The following is a 24,660-nucleotide window of genomic DNA, read 5'->3' as shown; positions in this document are numbered from 1 at the left end:
TGGACTGATGTATCAATATGGGTGTTCTTTGCTAGGTAGGTGCACAGCTGGTTAGAAACTACACTGAAGAAGATCTTCGCCTCGACACACAGTAGGGAGATGATGCGAAACCGATCTATCTGGGTGGCATTTTCCTCCTTCAGGATCCACACCCCTTCAGCCACTCTCCACTGGGATTTTCCCCCTTCTCCAGAAGATTCTCAGGATCTTCCACAGATGCAGCAGGAGTTTGGGGCAGTTCTTGTATACTTTGTACGAGGTGTTGCTTGGTCCTGGAGTCGAGCTTGCCTTTGCTTTGCAGATGACCTCTCTGACTTCCTTCAGCTGCAGCTCTGACATGTCAAACTGCACATCCGGTTCAAGTGGGTCTATTAGGATGTTGCACTCTCCCAACTCCTGCTCTCTTTCAGGATCATTATATATCTTCTTCAGATGTTGGTCTATGTCTTCCTGCGAACAGGCCAGTTTCCCACTGCGCTTCTCCCCCAGCAACTCCTTGGTGAATTTGAAGGGGTTGGCGATGAAGGCAGAACGTTTTCGGGCCCTTTCACGACGCCACCTCCAATGCCACTCTGCCCAGCGGAGGACCCTGATCTTCTTTTGTGGTATGCACATCAGCTGGGCCAAGCCAATGCGCTCCTCTTCTCCTGCCTCCTTGTATTGGGACTTCAGCGCTTTCATCTCCTGCCTGATGTTGTGGATCCTCAATGCTCTTTGTTTCTTCGAGTAAGATGTTTTGGAGCCTTCCTTCTCCTCTTCTCCGAACCGTTCAGCTGCAATACTGACAATAATTGTTGTCATGGCTTGCAGCTTCCTATCAACCCCTCCCTTCGCTGTTGCCTCCAGAATTTGGTTAACATCGTCATCAAACTGCTTCCACAGTGAAGTGATGTTAGCTGCTGGCCATTTGATCCGCCTCCTGTTAGACTTCATGTTCGAGGGATTAGTTTGCAACACTTGGAGGTTCCAGGCACAATGGAGTGACTCCGGGCCTGTCCCCTCCTTTGTCTCACCAGGTTGGACACCTGCGCGTTGTGCTGCTCCTGCTCCCGCCAAACACTTCATCCTCGCTTGGTAGATCTTCAAGCCGCGATCGTTCTTGCAGATTTTGCCACATGCACACTGCTTCCTCATCGTCGTTTGTTCATTGCCTGGGTCTGATGTCGTTGTGTCCATCCGACTGGGGTGCTCATCCTCCCCCCCTCTCGGGCACCCCTGGGGGTATCTTTTCCTTAGATTCTTTGTAGCTTTTGTGGGGGTCCTCCTCTCAGAGGACGCAGATTGGGTTGCCAGCCCGTTCTGCCCTGGTTGCCGTCTCTCCGGGCTGTCACTGACTCTCCAGTCATCACCACTCTTTTCGTGGTTGTCACCCAGTCTTTCCTGGATGTCGCTGATTAACTCAGGGTGTAAGCTGTGTACATACATCTATTGATGCTTCTGGACACATCTTCAGTGATGTTCCTGGAATCATCAGGTGTTTCAGGTCTTTCAACATCATACAACCTCCTCCAGGTGACCCAGCCGGGGCTGATCAAGCTCTTTTTCATAATGATCATGATGATGATCTCCTACAATGCATCAACACCACTGTTCCCTCCCAACTGCAGTAAGTTACCTGTTTAGTGATAAAATTCTATTATAGACAAATGCATGATCTTTCTATAAATGGAATTTCTTGTTCTCACCTTAATATGCTAGAAAATTAGATACAGTTCTTAATAATATCAACTTCATTAGTTGTTCTTTATTACATTCCCAAAACATATACAGACAGGATACTTCTGTGTATTAAATCTAAATTTGATGATATTACAATATTAGTGGTTCCATTGCAGTTTAGATGTAATGGTCTTCTATCCAAATGCTACATAATTCAAGTTTCTTGCATCATTATGCTCATGCCTGAGGCAGCAAACATTGAGAGTGCAAACATGGATCATGTCTGTTCCATATTATGTATAGCACAACTTCACCTGGAAATAATCTTCAGCCTAAATTTTCTCTGGCTACTCTAAACTTCAAATTGGTAATGCTGGAAAAAGAACTTAAAGAACATTAGCCTAGACTTTAAAGTTAAACTAACCTCTTTCAAAGCATCTTTGTGCCAATACTTTTATTGAATGGTTGCGCAAAATAGAACATTATGCAAATAATTTCAATAATTGTAATTAAGGATGCCATATTTGCACTACTGAAAAATGTTGGGTCTTCATGTCTCACTTTGAAAATAACAGAATATACAGATGTTTCAAGAAGAATTCACAGTTTTTGAGATGAGCGAAAAAAACCTGGTTGGTGACATGAGGGCACACGCTTGCAAATGGCAGGGGGATCAGCCTGTACCAGAGAAAGAGCTACAGCCTGATGCCATGGGCAATGTCCTGAAGAGCAACGGGAGGAAATGCAGATTGCCAGTCCAACATCATCAGTTCCATCCCCCATAGTACACAAGTAAACATACAGAAAAGACTAGTCTGGGCAGCACAGTAGCACAGTGGTTAGCACAACACTTTACAGTGCAGGTGACCCAGGTTCAGTTCCCACCACTGCCTCTAAAGAGTTTGTACGTTCTCCCTGTGAATGTGTGGGTTTCCTCCAGGTACTCTGGTTTCCTCCCACAGTTCAAAGTTGGTAGGTTAATTGGTCATTGTAAATTGCCCGTGATTAAACTAGGATTAAATTGTGGGTTGCTGGATGGCGTGGCTCAAAGAGTCAGAAGGTCTTATTCCACACTGATTCTCAGTAAGTTAAAAAAAAGTAGATGATGTGTACATTCCCCTGCATCCTGTTGTGTTGGTGCACGTCTCTAAGTGAACCATTAATTGAATTACTTCAGTGGCTTGCTCCAACATCTGTCTTTCTGGAAGAGTGGCACCTGGCTTAAAGAACTCTGACCTGAAAATACACATTTCCCTTGGTAAACTTCCACTCTGCAGCTGCAGACAGTTGCCAAGAGCTTGAACACTCTGGATGGCTGTCCTCCATCTGCGGTAGTTGTTTGCCATTACAGCCAATGCAGCTGAGAGTTGTGCACGACACATACCTTTTAATCAGATTATAATGCAAAGGGTAAAAATATCCGTGGAAGTCCAGGTTGACCCCTGATTATTATGAGGGTCATTGCTAGCCTGTTGAGATGCTGTTTTTGACTGAGGGTTAGGTTTAGAGTTAAGGTCTTCTCCTTATAAGGTGAAATTATACCCTTATTTCAGCGCATGAGGCCCCATTGTTTTTCCTGCTTTAGCTCAAGTGGAGGAGGTGAAGGCCCTGAATCATTTTTTTTTTAACCCTACTTTAGCTTTGACCTCTGGGTAGAGTCCGGCTCACTTAGATGATCATATTCACATGGCTGATAGTGCAGAGAATGGGTTGTTTTGGGGTCTGTCTATGAGTATTTCGGATTTAACATGTTTGTAAGAAAGAGTGGTATGCTGTTCTTCTGAACTTATCTATTGAGGCCAGGATATATAGAAGGAGATCACTTGGCTCATTGAATCCATGCTAGTTCTCAGAGCTACCCATCATTTCCCTTCCACCACCCATTTGCTGTAACAGACCTCACTGATTCTCCCACCGTCAGTTTTTATGGGGTGGTGGGGTGGGAATCATTGAGATTTCAGAAGTAACTATAGAGAAACCCAAGTGATCACAGGGACAAGGCACAAGTTCCACAGACAACCCTTCCTGTCAAGGTGAAAGTCAGGATTATTGTGATATGTACTGTATAAGCACAGGTGCAATGAGAAACTTACTTGAAGCAGCATCACAGATATGTCTTGTCAGATAAGCAGCATTCACAGGAAAATCATAAATTAAATATAAGCTAGGCACATTTTTTACAGGAAAGAGTACTATTATAACAAAAAAAAACAAAGACCATTTTACATCAAGATTGATCCTGAATCATTGGAGCTTTATGTCCTTCCATAATTTAAAGCAGCTTGTGTTGCTCTGAACCTCTGAGTTGTATGATACCATTGCAATTTTAATGAAGCGTCCATTCGGGTCTGACCTCACTCCTACGCATACCTGAAGAACGTCCACCATTTCTTCTGCTGTTCGCCCATATACCTGTTTGCATTACTGCTGCATGTAGATCAAGATTGGACAAAAGTGTGTATATGTGTGTGTTATACTTTAGTATATAGCTGTTCAAATGGTAGATCTACCATTTTCATTATCTTAGACTAAATGAACTCATCATTTGGTCCACATTACACGCATGTAGTTCAAATGGTGAAGGAAGTGAAGAAATGGATCATGGAAGATTAGTCAAATCTCGTAATAAAACATCAAATTGCAGTATTTCACCTTGACTAACAGAACAATGCACTCCTGCAGGGACGCTGGTGCACAGAAGACTCAGCATGCGGTCGATTTTCATTCAGCCCAAGTTGGAACAAACAGTAGTTCCCACAGACAATCATCACTACATAAGCAACAAGAGAGATAAAAAAAAGTTTAGTGCACAAAAGGGAATTTTTGTACTGCTAACACCTGGCAGGTTAAGGTGAGGTGTTAGGAATACGAGGGGTGATTGATAAGTTTGTGGCCTAAGTTGGAAGGAATCAATTTTAGAAAACCTAGCACATTTATTTTTCAACATAGTCCCCTCCTACATTTAGACACTTAGTCCGGCGGTTGTGGAGCATACAGGTCCAAAAAAAAGTTTAGTGCACAAAATGAAATTTTTGTACTGCCAGCACCTGGCAGGTTAAAACCTCTAGAAAGTGTCCACAGCAGAGGTGATTGATAAGTTCATGGCCTAAGGAAGAAGGAGATGAGTTATACGGCTCTCGTTACATGCACGTGCAGTTCAACTCTTTGAGTGATTATGCAGAAAGGTGAAGTTAATAACTCATCAGTTAACCGATCAGGGGTAATTAATAAGTTTGTGGCCTAAGGTAGAAGGAGATGGGTTATTAACTTCAAACTTTCTGTATAATCACTCAAAGAGTTGACCCACTTATGCATGTAACGAGAGCTGTATAACTCATCTCCTTCTACCCTAGGCCACGAACTTATCAATCACCCAGCTGTGGACACTTTCTGGAGGTCCAAGATCTGTATGCTCTGCGACCACTGGACTAAGTGTGTAAATGTAGGAGGGGACTATGCTGAAAATTAAATGTGCTAGGTTTTCTAAAATTGACTCCTTCTACCTTACCCCTCATACATGGTTTTAAGAGTTACCTGCTAAAGGTTCGTGGGAGAATCAGAAAAGTCCAAATAGACTACTTGTCCTAGCATTAAAGACTCAGGAGAACAGCTAAGAAAACTTTGAATTGGAAGATGTTCCTGAAGTGAACCCCACAATTGTTCAAGAAGAGCCAACATGTTCTAGTTCTGACAAAAGCTGAAACTACATTCTCAGATGTAGTAATGGATAACATTGCAAAATTGCTGGTGAATCTGAAAATTTAACGAAGTAATATTATTGGTATTGCTAAGTATGTGCAAAAACTCATGATTTTGGTTAAGTTTGCAAATATTTTAAATCCAGTTATTCCTTTTAAAAGGTAGAAAGATGCAGTGTATATAGCATTAGTTGGGAACAACTTTTATTGTATTAAGGCTCTGGCCCGTATGAAGATTGTGACTCAATTAAATGCTCTCTAGCCATCAAAAACATTCATTGAAAGTTCTAGAAGCAGTTTGCCAAGAGCATTTAAAATACCAAATCACATCTTGATTGAGCTCGTTGTATCTATAAGTCTTTGAGAATTAGTGCTCCTGGCATGTTATGTCCAGTTCTCAGTCATTAATGCTGATGATTTGTTTAGAAGCCTCAAGATGAGGTTTAAGTGAAAAACTGTAGAGTGCTTGCTAACCGATGAGGTCTTTATTATTCTGATAGCCACAGAGAATAGGTGTTTTCAGCCCAGGAAAGAATGGAGCCCGGAATAATTAAAAATATTGGAAGAACTAGGCTGCAACAATATGGATAACCTTTTTGTGATAGGTAGGATTGTAAAAATAGCCTTGGGTTGCATGAACAAAGCTTAGATGTTTGTCAGTAATATAATAAGTTACAGTGACCTATCTTAATTTTGAATTGGTTTCAACATTCAATAATCAGCTGAATGAATTTCTCAAAAGTACTAAAAGTGAATGTGTAAGTAAGTGAGAACTGGGTTTGTACCTAATCTTTAGGAATTGGTTTCTGATCTGTTTGGGGCTCTGAGAGCAATACACCCAGTTTCATATTTCCCGAACTTTGAAAAGATTAATTTCAGTATGTTTTTTCTGGTCATTCCCAGGAGATTACACAACGACTACTGGAAGTGAGCAATGATAGTCATGGTGTTATGTAGTGCAATGAATGTTTTGTGTGAGCACAATGAACCAGCAGTCTTTTCCTGCCCAGCTGTTTATGTGAACCTCTGGTCTTCTCTAACACAATAAAATAGTGATAGAGCTGATTTTAAAAATCTGTCGCCACCTTCCCAACACGACCTTTTATAGCAGAGACTGACCAGAACAAAAATAAGATTAATACAGCTCTGTTCAATGCAAACAAGAAAGCATGAAGTTGCGTATTCCTAAATCAGCAATTTAGTTGATTATGGCATCACTATGTAACTCTGTCCTGAATTAAGCTTTCACAAAGGAACAAGCTACAAAATCCTATTAAAGAACCTCGCCTAAAGACTGAAGTTGAAATACAATTTGAAGAATAAGCACTTCAGACCAATTGGTTAAAGACCTGAATTCTGCTTGCATGTCACATAATATCAGAGCATCATAAACTGTTTAAATCACTGGACCTGATGTTGAGAATTTATTGCATTTCTCTTCCATTTCCCTCAGCATTAAACTGCCCTAATGTACAAAACTGACATTTAGAATGGAAGCACTGAATTTGTCAGTGACACTGTTCCTCAATATTTAATTCGATGCACAATGACATTGCAATGCAGCAACCAACTGTTACAGAGAAGACACCATCTGCTGCCAGATATTTGCATAGATTTGCATTGAATTAAAAGCTCAGGAACAAACCTCTCTTCTCAAAAGATCTGTCCCAACATGTGATTCTCCACATGGCATTACTCCACATTACTTCATCTCAGTTTTTCATAATATTATTCTATTCCTTTCTTCCTGATACTATCAGCTGCTTCCTCTCACACAAAGTGATGTTACTCACTTCAGTAATTCCACACTGCAGCAAATCCCGCATTGTAATCACAAAGACCTTTTCATACACCATTATTGTTAAAGCTCCTAGTTTTGAAATCTCCCAATTTTCTTATTATATTCAAACTTATAAGTAATATCAGCTCACCTTAAATTTATTTAAGCTGATCTACAATCTCTTAAGAAAGGAATACAGTGGAAAGGGGCACAGTGAATTCTTCCTGAGATTGAATCAGATCTTTGAAGAGAATTTATCTGTATTTTCCAGTCTGAGACCAAGAACAAAAAAATGAAATAAAAATGTTTATCTTCTCTTCATGTGAATATGCTTAGAGCTTTGGTCGGCAATTATATAACGCTGTAAATAATATTGACATTTATTGCACCATCTACATATGGAGTATGGTTGAAAGGTGCCAGCAAACAATATTATTAAAAATTCTAAGAGTCAAAGTCAAAGAAGCAATTTACTGAGACTGCAAGATATGGCAGTGCATTTGAAACCACATTAATTTATGATTGGTCTAAGCATTTATTGATAACTAATTAGAACATTGACTACTCCATGCACTCAATCCCACTCAACACCATTGCATTTACTAACCAGGCTGTCAGAGCCATTTAATTGAATTTAATTGAATTGTTCTTTCCAAATGCTTTCTCTTTTGCTATTGTCCTCTGAAGAAATATATTTCTAATGGACTCTAAATCTCAAACTGAATGCCCATACTTCTCAAGTGTAACTAAACGCGTGCTCTTGCACAAAATGACCTAACATCAGTTGGCAATGCAAAGGGGAATTGGGAAACGTTGGCCAGGAAGGCTCATTGTGACATTTCTGCCTGCCTTGTTTTCCTCTCACTTCACTCCAGAAAACACAACCATTTGACCCTCAGTTGTAAAAGGCTCACTGGCGAGCTTTCCACTAGTTACATTCCTGCTGAGAAAGGCAACAGGAATAAAAGGACACCTTAAGAAGAGCCGCTGCTGAGCACCAACTCAGAATAATAGGAAAGCCTTTTTTAAAAAGCCAATAATCCTTTAAATCAAAGCCTTTTGGTCCATGTAAATTAACTTCCTTCCCTTCTGGAGCTCCATCTAAAACCTCCCACTCTCTTGAAGTAACTGTTCATTTTAGTGGTGATGAGCCTACTAAAATGCCACCACCCCTAAATCTTTCCAAACCCCCACCTCATCCTTCAAATCTCATTGCTGTATTCATACCCCCAACACCCCCCTTTCTCTCTCGTAACTCCCATTTCTCTTCTATCGCTCCTCCCACCCCCCCCCCCCTTCATTTACTCTCTTCTCCATATTTCCCACCCTGGCTTTCCAACCTTTGGCCATTTTCTCTCTCTTGGGATAAGATGACTTTCTGACCATCAGCAATTCTCCTCCTGGTCTAACAACTGTATTGCTTATTGCCTGCAACCAGGCAAGAATGGCCATGAGACTTACCCTCCTCCAAATCCACCTCCTGCACCCTCCCCCAAACCCCAACACCCCTGAGAGGACCGCAGGAAACCATCAGCATCCATGCAATGACGTGTGATATTGCTAAGCCACGGCCACCCTGAGCTCTGTCAGTGAGTGATGAGTTTTGCTGAAGACAGCTTCCATCCGCAGGGCTGGCAGCCCAGCACCACCTGTCCCATTTTGCGACCTTCACCTCCATCCTCCATTTTCCTGCACTTAAAAGTTGTGACATAGCATTGCACCAAGCTGCGCGATCCTCAATGTTGTTCGATTTTTGGTCCCAAATGAGAGAAAAATGTGGACAGTTCACGACGTTGATGCAATTTAAATGTGTAAATGATTTTAAACTGGAAGAGGAGGCGAGCAATATAATTGAATTAAAACTGGTTTAATATAGAAGGATGTAAACTAAGCACAGGTAAAAATCTAATTATCAGTGCTTGTCATTACTAAGCTGTCTCAGTATTGCAAAACACAAAATGAAAAAGCTCGACTCCCAAATGTCTAAGTTCGCATAGTAGCAATCAACAAAGCAAATAAACCAAAAAGCACAAAAACTGCTGGAATTACTCAGCGTTTTCTGATCTTGCTTCAGCCTTCCAGCAGCATCTTAGAAAGTAAATGCTGATTCTGGAGGCTGACCTAAAACACTGATGTTGGAGCGGCTCATCAGCTCGGCAGCATCTGCAGGGTTAATGGTTCAGCTCAATCACCTTTAATCAGGAAAGTTGTAAAGTTTGAAAAAGCCTTTAAAGCAAGTTTTGCTGAAACAATATATCATATAGTTAGAACTATAACTATATAGTTCGAGCATCAGTTCAAATTTTTCCAGTGAGATTCAGGCAAGTTAAATAATGGGTCTAGAAGTGTATTTGCGTACTATGCTGAGAGACGTAATTAAAACCCAAAGATAAGTCAACAATGGCGCTATACAAAGTTTAATTCATTCTAGTTCTCTGTACTCATTCAGTGGTTTCTGAAGTTCCCGATATCATTCCTCTGGCCCATACAATCTGCAAATTTGTGAATGCTATCATTTTTCTCTTTTTTTGTAATCCTGAATTCACGTCATCCATGATGCAGCCTTTGTATGCAGAGTTATAGGTTTCAAGGGAGAGAGTTAATTGATTCATGATCTTTGATTGGATTCCTGATGTCATCAGCCTTTTCAAGCAATAGATTTGCACACTCAACTAAGTTTGAAGGAGAGGACTGTTCTCGTATTTACCCTTTTTGCCTATTTACACTGCAATTTCATAATGTCTTTCTAATTTAGCCAATTGACTAAATAGCACAAGTACTTATTTACTTAAAATATCAACATGTGCACAAAACACAGTGCACACTGAGTTAATGTCCATTGCTTTTGTTAAGCTATACTTCAACAAAATTCCTTTATCACTTTTATTGAGTTCCTGAACTGTAAATGCAATTACCCCAGATTTGTCCCATGAGGAACCGCACTGAATCTCTCCTCACAAAATGAAATGGTCACATGTACATTTCATCACATGCTTACTCTAAATTTCTCTAAAGTTACTCTAAATTTCCACAGCTTTGAGTCTTAACAAATTTTCCAACCACTTTAATATGAAATCAGACTTAACCCAATGAACTTGAATTGTGATTTCCCCAAATCTGTAAAGAGGATATAATGAAGAGGTCTCTCCTCTCTTGAAGTTTTGTTCATATCGGATGTTCACCAAATGGGAAGGAGTTATAATTTTTTAATGCTGTGTTTTGTGCACATGTTGATATTTTAAGTAAATAAGTATTTGTGCTAATTAGTTAATTTGGCTAATTTAGAAAGACATTATTAATTAGCAGTGGAAATTTCTGAATAAATTTAGGAAATAATAAATAATGAATAATTTGAATGAGATTGCAATCTATCTATGTAAGCCAGATTTGGTACTGGCAAAATTTTAACTTGTACTGTCCTGTTTAAATATAGAGCAACACTTATGTCCTCAGGCCATTTGCATTATTTATAGTTTACTTGAAATTCTGGAATTTTTAATTTAATAAAAACTTTAATATTTATATGTTTACTCAAATTTGGTATATTATATTAGGTCATTCTTAGATACAGAATGTAAAAACAGAAAGTATACTTATATCATTTTTTTATGTGGAAACTTCCTAACTAATTCCATCTTTCTGTTTCAAGTCTTAGAATAATAGAGCAACATTAGAAAAGAAGTAGGTCATTTAATCCCTCAGGTCTATTGGACAATTTAATATGATTTTGATTGATTTGTGACGTCAGATTCCTGCCTTTTAACCCTACATTTTTTTAAATTAAAAATTAACAACAATGCATTTGAAATTGACAGAGCAGAATTTGCTGCTTGCAAAGGAGACCTCTGCCTTTTCACTATCCTCAGAAGGTAGAAATTTAAACCGTTTGCCTCATCATAGATTTTCAGTCAGCAGAGAAAATATTCTTTGTGTCAGCTTATCAATTCCACTTAACAATAGACTCTCAAACTTCTATATTCCAGACTTTGTAAACTCCTTTTGCAGTTTAACTCTGGTATGATTCTAATAAATCTATTTCCCTGTAAGTTCAGAAGCAGCCCAGCCAAACATTTGTGTGACTCTGTCAAAACTTATAACCCTTCCTTGCTGTAAAGAACTTTAATATTACCGAATTTGTTGGGATCAATTACATCAGAAACACTTACATTTGACTTGCAGTGATTCCTGCTTTGACCTGTGGATGGGGAGGGTCTGATATTGTATCACACATGAGACCTAAAGCACTGTAAGACAGAATCTCCTACCTCTGTTTAAATCATGGACCAAGTACAACCGGGTGAGAGTCTCCACTGGACTATGGGCTACTTGTCTTCATTAGCAAGACATTGATTATAAAATCAGGGTGATTATGGTGTAATTTTTTTTAGAAATAGTTAAATTACAGTAAAATATTTTAAACCTCCAGAAATATGAAATAAGGATAGAAAAATGCTAAAGCACACTCCAGGTGTGTTCTTGGAACATGTGAAATATTAACTAATTTTCTTTCCCTATCTGGTGCCTGACTTGCTGAATATATCTGACATTTTATGTGTTTTATATTGGCTGAGTCACAACTGTGCACAGCTCTTGCACCACACTATGGGAAGGATGTGATGGCACTGGACAAAGTGTAAAGGAGATTCTCGAGGATGTTGCCAGTGCTGGAGTGTTTCACTTAGGATGAAAAGCAGGGTATGCAGGATTTATTTTCCCCGGAGGGAAGGGGGCTCACTGGGGACCTGATTAAGGACTGGAGGGTCAGAAACACAGTAAATAGTAAGAAACATTTCCACATAGCAGAGGGGTCTGAAACCAGAGGGCATAGGTTTAAGGTAAGATGTATGAGGTGTTACGACATGCACCTGACCATGCCTGCCTCCAGGGTTCAGACACTCTGAATCTTCAGAATATGGCTAGCTGGCACAGTTCCTTTAAAGATTCAGGCCTGCCTCACTAATTGGTGGCCATGTCTTGGCACCAAGATTTTAATATTTAAAGAGCTCCTAAACTGAGTTTCAGTGTTCAATTATCGGCTCAACTTTGTATTCTTGTCTAGTGTCTAGTTTAGAACCCTGTCTACATTTCAGTCTCGTATTGTGTATCAATTCTAATCTTGGATACACTAGCACTTGGGTCCTAACAATCCTCGCCTAGGTCTATCGTCACAGGAGATTTAGAGAAGGAAATGAGCACATTTTCTTTTTAACTAGAGGCTGGTTGGAATCCAACATGCACTGTTTAACAGAGTGGAGGCAGAGACTATCAGAAAATATCTGGATGAGCACATGAATGGCCATGACATTGAAGACTGTGGACCATTTGTTGGTAAATAGGGTAGGTATAGATGGGTACTCAGCAGTCAGTATAGGCATCATGAGCTGCAGGGTCTGCTTCTATGCTCTTAACTCTGCGATCTACTCAAAATGTGGGTGTTGACAACTTTAGAAATGCTGTAATCACTGCACCAAGCGAATGATTATAAAAGTACTCTTTCTCAATGAACCCAACTTTTGAATCATAGGCTGCGTACATCCTATTTATGGGTTTCTTCAAACCTTGTCCAACAATTGGTGATCTACTAATACCTGGAAAACAGTGATTTCTTCTATTTGTATTTTCCTACTTGTGTTTAGTGGTTACACTAATCTCCCTAAAATGTTCTGTTTCAGATTTGCTTAGTTTGCAGAGGATAAAGTCATCCTGGAAATGTGCTTAAGGATAGGCTTGACATGCTCAAATGAAATGGGAAGAAATAACTCAGGGTGTGTGAGCCATTAAGTCTTCACCCAAATTCAAGAGCAAACTAAAACCTGTTCCTGTAATTCGTAATTTTGTCCATAAATAGGTTTTAATTTAAGTTTTCATCTGGAACACAAAAGGTCTTCTAGTTGCCCAAACCTTAACAGATATGTTAAGTTACTTCAGGATTGCTATCATCTTGTTGTCTTAGAAAAGCAGCATCCATTATCAAAGATCTTCACCACCCAGGCCATGCTCTTTTCTTACTGCTGCCATCAGGTAGAAGGTACAAATACCTCAGGACTCTTACCACCATATTCAAGAATGGTTACTACCCCTCAGCCATCAGGCCCTTGAACAAAAGAGGATAACTACAGTCATTCTATTTCTGGTGCTCCCACAACCAATCTTCTCACTTTAAGGACTCTTTACATTGTTATTTCATGCTCTCGTTATTTATTGCTATTTATTTATGTTTGCATTTGTACAGCTTGTCTTCTATACTCTTGTTCGTTCATTGATCCGGTTTACAGTTCCTATTCTATAGATTTGTATTCCCATAGGAAAAAGAATCTCAGGGGTGTATCTGTGACGTGTGTGTACTCTGATTATAAATTTTGCTTTTACTTTTGAACTTTGATCTGCTCAGGACCCAGCTCAATGAACACCTTGGCAAGTGAAATCTGAAAACCATATGATTTCCTCTCCTCTGTGCTCTCACCCATTATTCATAGCACTTAGACTTTCTAATCTAGAGTCACAGTTATCCATTAATAAAACATGACTCCATTTCAGAATCGGATGTCTTCACAGCTACACTGAATAATTCACTATTTTCTCAGCCATGTATTCTTCTGAGACCTGGTCCTGAGAGGGAGAAGAAACGCCAGGAAATGCAGCAGTTTCCAACATAAAGTTTGCTCTCTTCATCAGTAAATAAGTTATGGAAGAGGAAAAGGGAATAGAGAGAAAGTTAACGATCAGCAGGATTGGATGATTGCAGGTTTTTGTTCACCGTAGATGCTCTAAAAATATTGGGAAATCCAAGATAGAAAATCTAGTAATGAAAAGTGCAGGAAATCATGGGGTAGATCAATAAAATGCGGATGCTATTAGAAAAAATGTTGATATAAGTTATTATAAGGAAGTTTCCACTTGTCTGTCAGGTGATTGCTTACACTTTATCCAAGGATAGAACAAATCAAAGCATGATTATTTATGAAAATATTTACTATAATGATTAATATAGTTTGCTTAAAAATACAACATGAATGGGAAAAATGGATTTCCTTTCCAAAAACAATCACTTTACATTATATCTTCTGAGAGAATTGGTAGGCTAACACTTTTATCACTGGGGCGGAGGTTTACAAAATTTTTGGGGGCATAGATCAGGTCAGTCTTTTTCCTGCAGTAGGAAAAGTACTAGAGGGCTTAGATTTAAAGTGAGAGGAGCGAAGAATTAAAAGGGATATGAGGGGAAAGTTTTTCACAGAATGTGGTTGGTATTTGGAACGAGTTGCCAGAAGAAGTGGTAAAACAAGGTACAGTTCAATGTTTAAAAGATATTTAGATCAGTATAAGGATAGGAATAGCTCAGAGGGGTATGGAACAAATGTAGGCAAATGGGACAAAGTCAAGTTGACAATTTGTTGAGAAGAATAAGGTGGGCAAAAGGCCTGGTTGTTCTATGCCCGTTATAAGCATTGATGCCTTAATCCACTACTCTAAAATGTAACCAATTTTACACTTAGAGCAAAAGTCTATGAAAGTGGTTGTCTGGGGAATAGATGTCCATTTATGTGACATTGGACGATGTACAACAGGCTGCACACACATCATATCTTACAACTTTACATTTAAAGTTTATGATTGAGACAGTGAAACATAACTGCAATCAAATTGCAAGTGATAATATTATTTCCAAAATTCACTCTATCTTCAGCAATTTACGGGGATTATTCACACTGTATTCACACTGTGGCCAGTGCCTGAACCTAACAAAAGTTTCACCTCCCTAATATTACCAGTCAATTCAGCATGTTTGAACATTAATGAATATGGTGTCAAGTCTTAATGGATTTTGTTCTTGCAGCTGGACCCTGCTGGGAGAGATTTTTCAATTCGACCATTACTAGAGCACTGTGAAAATGCCAACATGAGTATCTGGCTGGGCATTGTATATGCATATAAAGGGCTTCTTATGGTATGAATTGTATTACTCATATTTCTGCATGGTTTTGAGATGATTCACATACATTGTATTGTCCTATTAAAGTGTAACTTCACATGTTCTTTGACGTTCCTCACTATGGTTAAAAACTTCAGTTCAATTTGTGTCAGAGCTTTTGATCCTACACCCTTTTCTGTGTATATATCTGAGTTAACCCAGCAGTGTGTACCTTCCATATCTGTCATTCCTACGCAGCCTGAGCATTGACCCCATCCCCCATTCTTCCACTGCACACAGTGCCCATGAAGTCAACTGGAAACTAATCAACACTCCATTGCCGCAATTTTCTCAGCAGCGCTTTCTGTGTACAGGATTTCAAAGGTCTTCTGACCTTATTACAAGTTTCAAACAAACTCCACCCAGTTTTGTTCCCCTTTCGCAATTAGTTCTTTCTGCCCATTTTTTCCTTTCATAGTCTAGTTCCACATATCACCTTTCTTACAGATTCCAGCACCTGCTGCTGCTTGTGTGTCCTCTAGCCACTAGCCGCCTTCTAGCCTCTGTGTCTATGTCCACACACTCCTAAAGCACCTGGTTCCATCCCCAGTCTCTTCCTCCCCACTACTCTCCCCCTTCCAACCTGTCTTCCCTTTCCTTTCTCTTCCCTTCTTGCCTCTCCATTCTGCTCAGTCAGGAATGAGGCCATGGAGTGACAGAGACCAGAATGCCAGAGTAATTACTTAGTCCACAGGTTTATATTATATAACAGCATTGCCATATTCCTCCATTACATTATGCATAGATATAGAATGCTTCCTCCATTCACTATGCCTGTTCTATAATAAGTTTTAAGGAATTGCATTAATTCACCATTATAAATGAGATGAACATCTTGAAGTTCAAAACATAACAATTGGAATCAACAAAACAAAATGAGCAGGATTGGAAAGTTGTGAAGATGACATAGTCTGCAGATAGGTTGAGTGAGCAGCAGGAGGTTGTTTGGTGGGGTACAATGAGGGGAAATATGGGGTAATCCACTTTGGAAGGAAGAATGTCTAAGGAAATTAATGAGACTGCAAAAATGTTGTACAAAGGGATCTAGGGTTTTGAGTACATGAGACAAAAAATTAATTTTCAGGTATAATTGGGGAAACAAATGGAATGTTGGCTGAGAAATAGGGTATAAAACAAGGGAATGATGGCTTTGGGCCTGTATTCACTGGAATTTAGAAGAATGAGGGGGTGACCTAATTGAACAAATCGAATGGTGAAATGCCTTGATAGAGTGGATGTGGAGAGGATGTTTCCTATGGAGAGAGAGAGAGAGTCCAGGACCAAAAGACGCTGCCTCAGAATAGAGGGGTATCCTCTTAAAATGGAGATGAGGAGAAATTTCTTTAGCCAAAGAGTAATGAATTAGTCGAATTATTTGCCACAGGCAGCTGTGGAGGCCAAATCTTCATGTATATTTAAGGCAGAGGTTGATAGATTCTTGGTTAGTCAAGGCATGAAAGGATAAAGGCAGAAGGCAGAAGACTGGGGCTGAGATGAAAAATGATGAAATGGCCTAACTTTACTCCTATATCTTATGGTCTTATGGAATGTTTTGAAATTCTACTGGACACTGGAAAGAACGTACATGGAATACCACATGGAGGTATGGTCACATTAGAGAAAGTGTGTGCTTGCATTTTTGGTTAGCACAGAGAATGTTTATTGGATTGATGTAAAGCCAGGGTGTGTAAATCCACAATAAATTGTTGCTTGTTTCAGCTAGAACTGAGGACAAGTTACTCCTCTGTGGTTCCATGATTCAAAGTGTCTTGGAGGCTGTGATTGAATACATTCAAGATGGACTTGATAGTAAAGTTAAACACTAAAGGAATCAATAAAGTATAGCAAGAGAAGAGAAAAGTGGTGTTGAGACCGAGATTGCATCATCCATTATCTTACTGAATGGCAGGAATGTCTTGAGAGGCCAAATGCGCTATTCCTATTTCTTACTTTCTTTGCTACTTAATCCTCAGTCATCATTGAGCATCCATCTGTTTAATTAAACTAAATTCGCTGTTAAATTAATGTATTAAGCATATGTCTAATAATAATGCAATCTGTAATTTCTGAAGTTTACATTAATACTGAATTAAAATTTAATTTGCCTTCCATTTTCAGTTGTTTGGATGTTTTCTTGCTTGGGAAACTCGGAATGTGAGCATCCCTGCCCTAAATGACAGCAAGTACATTGGTATGAGTGTGTATAATGTGGGAATCATGTGCATTATAGGAGCTGCTGTTTCCTTTCTAACTCGAGACCAGCCAAATGTCCAGTTCTGTATTGTTGCTCTGGTCATCATTTTCTGCAGCACCATCACTCTGTGCCTGGTGTTTGTGCCAAAGGTATGTGGAATAAGAAATTGAAATAAGTTAATGTCATATTTGTGCTATCATAATTTCATATTGTGCTCAAGTAGTTTTCTAATACCCCCAGTTATAAGTTTAAGCTGAACATTCAGTGACAGGGCCTCACCTGTTTGTGAATGCTGGACAGCATGAAGACAAGTGCATCAGTACCTCCTCCTTGAGTGGAGTTATTGAGGAAAATAATATGTACCTACTTTGATGAATACAGAGTTTGCCAATAAAATTTTACATTTCCTTGTGGAAAATTCTGCAGAGAAGTTAGAAACACTTTACATTATTTGCAGAAACTTGACCTTGCAGGTATAAATAATGTTGTGTTAACTTTATATTCCATGCTTCCACAATGGTATCATCATCCCTCATGTGGTTCACTGAAGCAACGTGCAGAGTGTGTGGAAACACAGAGTTGTAAAAAGTGTGTCTGAGTCATTTAAAGTTCTCAGAATGTACATTGCAGGCATTGACTTTATCCCTTTTGACATATACTGAGTAAACTCGTTTATGACACAAGTGTTTTTAAATATTGATTGTGTTGATTCTGAAACTCAGTAGATGAAGATGTGACATCCATCTCTGGCCTCAATTCGTAACTCTCTTCGGTCATCGAGTGCATCAACTCCTCAATTGTTGGAGATGCTTCAGAATATTTATACTTACGGTCTTCTTCACTATTTTTTAAAGTATGTTGCAATTGATGAGTAATTGTTTCCAAGTTTCTCTCCTATTGCAATAACACTTAGTTATACCTGAACCAACCCAAAAATAAATCACGATGATTCCCAAAGTCAAATGTTCGGTGTCTCTGCCAGCTTACCCTCAACCAACAGATGTGTTCCTTCACTGGATGACCATCCAAGATAAAACCATCCTGAGTTGAACTTGCAGGAATTTTGCTGCTAACCATAAACCAGGGGTAATTGGGTCCTGGGCAGTTTTCTAGGGTTTTGAGTATATTCCAAAACTACAGTACACCTGAATAGCCACAATATTTTACAATAATACTTTGACATATTGCTTTAAATCTTTCCTTCCTGATTTTCTTCCTGCAGCTGATTACATTAAAAACAAACCCAGATGCAGCCACGCAAAACAGGCGATTTCAATTCACCCAAAATCAGAAGAAAGAAGATTCAAAAACATCCACTTCTGTAACAAGTGTAAACCAGGCAAATACATCTCGACTTGAGGGATTTCAGACTGATAACCATCGTCTGCGAATGAAAATCACAGAGGTACTTACTTTGCTCTCAAAAAATATCTGCTTTTCTTCAAAATGGACTCTGCAAACAGTTTAAAACCAAAGCTGTTGTGATTTTTTAGAGACTATCCTTGAAGTTTGGAAACTGGTAAGAAAATTATCATGAATATTTATGTGATAGAAAAAGCATTAACAGCTACACTGAGGCAAAGTGGATACAGAGATAACAAATTTTATTAAATTCCTTAAAGTTCGCTTGAAGGAATAAATCAGGAATTCCCATAAGTAAATCCATTGGCCTTTGAAGGTGCACTCACACAGATATATTGTCAGGAACTGCTGAGCTTAATTAATTAATCAACATGTAGCACAGAGTAGGGCCTTCCATCTCATTGAGCTGCGTAGTCCAGCAATCTGCCAATTTACTCCTGGCCTAAGCACGGGACAATTTACAATAACCTACCAACCTACCAACCTACCAACCAGTACATTTTTGGAATGTGGGAGGAAACAGGAGCACCGGGAAGAAACCCACGCAGTCACAGGGAGAACATACAAACTCCTTACAGTCAGCGGCAGGAATTGAACCTGGGCTGCCTATACTGTAGAGTGTTGTGCTAACCACTATGCTGTCATGCCACCCCGTACTAAACTGATAGGCAAATGCTTGTTCTATAACAGTGCTCTGAGAAAGCTGGAAATATTCAGGAGGTCACGGAAGAGAAAAAAAGGGTTAATTTTTCATGTCAGGTAGAAAAAATATATCATAGATTGAAGCAAGTACCATCCAGGAACTGGGAAGGAGATGCAGGAACAAAATCGGAGCGAGTAACTTGCAGAAGTGATAATAGTCTAAGGCAGGGTTTCCCATCCTGGGATCCACGGACTCCTTGGTTAATGTTGGGGTTAGGACCGCCTGGACTCTAAGGCAAAATGGGATAGTTCTGATGAAAGGTCATCAGATATAATAATGACTCAGCTTCTGTGTTTTTGGATGTTGCCAGCCATATTTTTCTGCTTTTGTTACAGATTAAAATCAAACTTTGGGCCAAAGTGGGGTGTGCATGAGCAGTTAGGCAAATGACAATTACAGTTAGTGCTTGGAAAATGTAGGCATAGTGATTATGATCTGAATTTAGTGCTGGATCTGCAAGTTTGTAAATTGAGAGCTTATGCCATGCTTTATTGGCTGATTGGAAGACGGATGTCAGAGAGCAAACTAGATATAGAGTAAAAAAAATTAAAGTGTCAGGCTATTGAAGGTTTGAGATTAGGCGTGTGCACTTGGCGTAGGTGTTCCAGAAGTATTTACATTTGATCTCCCCACTTTCTTTTCATTAGTGTGAACTTCAATAAAAGAAACATTACAAAATCATTGTTTTGCATAGATGTGGTGTTCACGAGATAAGAATGTAGATATTCAAAGCACTGAAAAACAGATGTTGCATCTTCTGTATCAGTACAAGAATATAGGTGGGAAGGGATGGGGTTGTTGGAGGGGCTAGGCAGTTAAGTAATGTGCTCTTTAGGGAATGATCCCTGTGCTGAACTGTTAACTTGCTCCACCCGCCTTCCTCCGAATTTGCAGGACCCCTTTCTCTGAAGTCCAACCTACAGATCAACACAAACCCTGTTGACAAAGAGTGCCACTGCTGCTATTTGGAGAAAAATGATCTCTACCTTATAGGGGCTAGAATCTTTCTAATTCCTCTTCCTATCTCCCTATGGATCACAATTTCACCATTAAACATCAAGCATCTTTTTCCAAACTGTGACCGATCTCATTCACAGAAATTTTTTTCCTGCATACTCCACAGTATTCTAATCCTAAACATGATCCATGAAGTATGTGCCAAGGATGAACTCATCTGTGGAGCTTCTCTCTTCCAATCCCATTTGTTCTGCCTTTTTCAATTCCCTTTTAATCCAATCCATTACTTTTCCATTTGCCCTCCATTTCGTCCACAGGTTCCAATTTCCTTGCCCCATTTATATTCTTGCCATCCTTTACATTCAGTCTTCAGAGCCTCCGTCACTCAGCTTCTTCCCTGAAGAGATCCAGAGAGTTCCCATGCACCACCACTCCCAGCCTGTCATGCAGTTGTTCTCAGACTGAACAACTTCTCCTTTGACTTCAGCAAATAATAGGTACCATTATAAGAGCACAAATGGGTCCTAACTAAATCTGCCTTTTCCCAGACTGCATGGAGCATTGTTCATTCCTGTCGCACCCAGGCCTCCATCTCACTACTTTCCTCAGAATGAACATCCTCTTTACTTCCCATAGCACTCATTGTTTTTACTTCAGAAAGCCTTTACTTTGTTTATATTGACACACATCAGTGGAGCATGGATATTCCTTAAGCATAAGTTCTTTTCATATAACATAAGAATATAGGAAATAGGCGCAGGAGTAGGCCTTCTGGCCCATCAAGTCTGCTCCGCCATTCAATACAATCATGGCTGGATCTGACTATGAACTCATCTCCACCTACCTGCCTTTTCCTCATAGCCCTTAATTCCCTTACTTTGCAAAAATCTATCCAACCTTGTCTTGAATATATTTACTGAGGTAGCCTCCACTTCTTCATTGGGCAGAGAGTTCCACAGATTTGCCACTCTTTGGGAAAAGCAGATCCTCCTCATCTCCATCCTAAATTTACTTCCCCAAACCTTGAGGCTATGTCCCCTAGTTCTAGTCTCACCTACCTGTGGAAAAAATTTTGCTGCCTCTATCTTATCTACCCCTTCCATAATTTTATATGTTTCTAGATGATCTCCTCTCATCTTTCTGAATTCCAGCAAGTACAGTCCAGGCAACTCAGTCTTTCCTCATAGTCTAACCTCCTCATAGTCTAAGCCCTCATCTCTAGAATCAACCTGGTGAGCCTCCTCTGCACTGCCTCCAAAGCCAGTATATCCTTCCTCAAGTAAGGAGATCAAAGCTGCTCACAGAACTCCAGGTGAGACCTCACCGGTACCATATACAGTTGCAGCACAACCTCCCTGCTCTTAAATTCAATCCCTTGAGTAATGAAGGTCAACATTCCATTCGCCTTCTTGATAGCCTGACCTCCTATTGTTAACCATCCTTTTGCGATTCACGCACAAGCACTCCCAAGTCCTTCTGCACATCAGCATGCTGCAATCTTTTACCATTTAAATAATAATCTGCTCTTCCATTTTTCCTTCCAAAGCAGATGACCTCGCATTTATCAACATTGTACTCCATCTGCCAGACCCTTGCCCATTCACTTTAGCTATCTATATCTCTGTGCAGATTTTCCGTACCCTCTGCACAATTTTACTTTTCCACGCAATTTATTGTCATCAGCAAACTTAGACACACTACACTGGTCCCCTCTTCCAGACCGTTAATGTATATCGTGAACAATTGTGGGCCCAGCACTGACCCCTGCAGCACACCACTCACCCCAGATTGCCAACCAGAAAAACTTCCACGTATACACTCTCTTCTCTCTTTTTTTCACACACTTGAAAAAGCTTTTACTATCTACCTTGATATTGTTTGCTAGTTTGCTTTCATATTTCATCTATTCCCTCTGAATGATTCTTTTAGTTGCTCTCTGTAGGGTTTTCAATGGTTGTCAAACAACTCGATCGGGAAACTATAACAAACATGTTCCTCCTGATCGGTAAGAACAGAACCTGGAGCTCAAACTCGACACAGCGGCGGTCAGCTGAATGGGGGGTTCAGGGGAAGGCCAGAGAGTGGGGAGACTCTGAAAGTTGGAGCCACAGGAGGAGGATGTGAAGAAACTAACATGTTTGAAGAAATGGTTATACAGAAATGTTACACCTGTCCATTCATCTCCCCTCTCAGCTCCATTCAGGGCCCCAAACAGTCCTTCCTGGTGAGGCAACACTTCACCTGTGCATCACTTGGGATCGTCTATTGTATCTGGTGCTCATCTACATTGGTGAAACCTGACGGAAATTAGGGGACCGCTTTAGACCATAATACCATAAGACATAGGTGCAGAATTAGGCCATCTAGCCATCAAGTCTGGTCCGCCATTCAATCATGGCTGATCCTTTTTGTCTATCTCCTCCTCAGACCCAGTTCCCGGCCTTCTCCCAATAACCTTTAATGCCATGTCCAATCAAGAACCTATCAATCTCTGCCTTAAAAACACCCAATGACCTGACCTCCCCAGCTGCATGTGGCAACAAATTCCACAAATACACCACCCTTTGGCTAAAGAAATTTCTCCGCATCTCTGTTTTGAAAGGGCATCCCTCTATCCTGAGGCTGTACCCACTTGTCCTGGACTCTCCCACCATGGGAAATATCCTTTCCACATCTACTCTGTCTAGGCCTTTCAACATTTGAAAGGTTTCAATGAAATCCCCCCTCACCTTTCTGAATTCCTGCAAGTACAGACCCAAAGCCATCAAACATTTCTGGTGTGATAACCCTTTCATTCCTGGAATCATCCTTGTGAACCTCCTCTGGACACTGTCCAATGCCAGCACAGCTTTTCCAAGATAAGGAGCTCAAAACTGTTCCCAATACTCAAGGTGAGGCCTCACCAGTGCCTTATAAAGCCTCAGCATCACATCCTTGCTCTTGTATTCTAGACCTCTTGAAATGAACTTTAACATGGCATTTGCCTTCCTCACCACCGACTCAACCTGCAAGTTAACCTTTAGGATGTTCTGCACAAGGACTCCCAAGTCCCTCTGCATCTCAGATTCCTGGATTTTCTCTCCTTTTAGAAAATAGTCCACACATTTATTTCTACTACCGAAGTGCATGACCATGCATTTTCCAACATTATATTTCATTTGCCACTTTCTTGCCCATTCTCCTAATCTGTCTAAGTCCTTCTGCATCCTACCTGTTTCCTCAACACTACCTGCCCCTCCACTAATCTTCATATAATCTACAAACTTGGCAACAAAGCCATCTATTCCATCATCTAAATCACTTATATATAGTATACATGAAGTAGTCCCAACACCGACCTCTGCAGAAAACCACTAGTCACTGGCAGCCAACCAAAAAAGGATCCTTTTATTCCCACTCACTGTCTCCTACCAATCAGCCAATGCTCTAACCATGTTAATAACTTTCCTGTAATACCATGGGCTCTTAACTCGGTAAACAGCCTCACGTGTGGCACCTTGTAAAAGGCCTTCTGAAAGTCCAAATATACAACTTCCCTTTATCTATCCTATTTGTAATTTCCTCAAAGAATTCTAACAGGTTCGTCAGGCAGGATTTTCCCTGAAAAAAACCATGCTGACTGTGTACTATTTTGTCCTGTGTCACCAAGTACTCCATCACCTCATCCTTAACAATTGACTCCAACATCCTCCCAACCACTGAGGTCAGGCCAACTGGACTATAATGTCCTTTCTGCTGCCTTCCTCCTTCCTTAAAGAGTGGAGTGACATTTGCAATTTTCCAGTCCTCCATGCCAGAGTGCAATGAATTTTGAAAGATCATTTCTAATGCCACCACAATCTCTAACACTACCCCTTTCAGAACCCTAGGGTGCAGTTCCTCTGGTCCGGGTGACTTATGTACCTTTAGGTCTTTCAGCTTTTTGAGCACCTTCTCTCTCATAACAGTAACTGCAATTACTTCTCCTCCTTCACACACTACAACATCAAGCATACTGCTAGTGTCTTCCACAGTGAAGAATGATGCAAAATACACATATAGTTCATCAGCCATCTCCTTGTCCCCTTTTATTATTTCTCCTGCCTCATTTTCTAGTTGTTCTATATCCACTCTCACTTCTCTTTTATTTCAGTCCCCACTTGCATCCAATGTATTTTGAGTATCCCTGATAAGACTTATGGTTATTGGAATTGTTTCAATGAATATGGCAACATAATACCTATGTAATTGACTTAAGGAATAATACAGACCAGAATGAGAGTCTGCATTCCAAATTCATGAATTTGTGAAGCACTCCGAAAAATGAAAAATTCCAACTCTTGTCTATAACTTGGA

The 24,660-nt window shown here is 40.0% G+C and overlaps 1 protein-coding gene across 3 annotated transcripts in view; it reads left to right on the top strand.

Moving 5' to 3' along the window:
• Positions 1-24,660, top strand: part of gabbr2 (gamma-aminobutyric acid (GABA) B receptor, 2) — a 1,071,742-nt gene that overhangs the window by 1,012,412 nt on the left and 34,670 nt on the right. For all 3 annotated transcript variants that reach the window (XM_063043845.1, XM_063043844.1, XM_063043846.1), the window contains 3 exons: positions 14,975-15,085; positions 17,228-17,452; positions 18,526-18,708. In XM_063043845.1, coding sequence (XP_062899915.1) covers positions 14,975-15,085; positions 17,228-17,452; positions 18,526-18,708 — 519 coding nt within the window. The remainder of the gene's footprint in view (positions 1-14,974; positions 15,086-17,227; positions 17,453-18,525; positions 18,709-24,660) is intronic.

This window comes from Mobula hypostoma, chromosome 3, assembly GCF_963921235.1.
Source record: "Mobula hypostoma chromosome 3, sMobHyp1.1, whole genome shotgun sequence".
NCBI classification, from domain to species: Eukaryota; Metazoa; Chordata; class Chondrichthyes; order Myliobatiformes; family Myliobatidae; genus Mobula; species Mobula hypostoma.
Note: the sequence above shows the minus strand (reverse complement) of the source record. Positions and strands in the feature narration are given on the sequence as shown.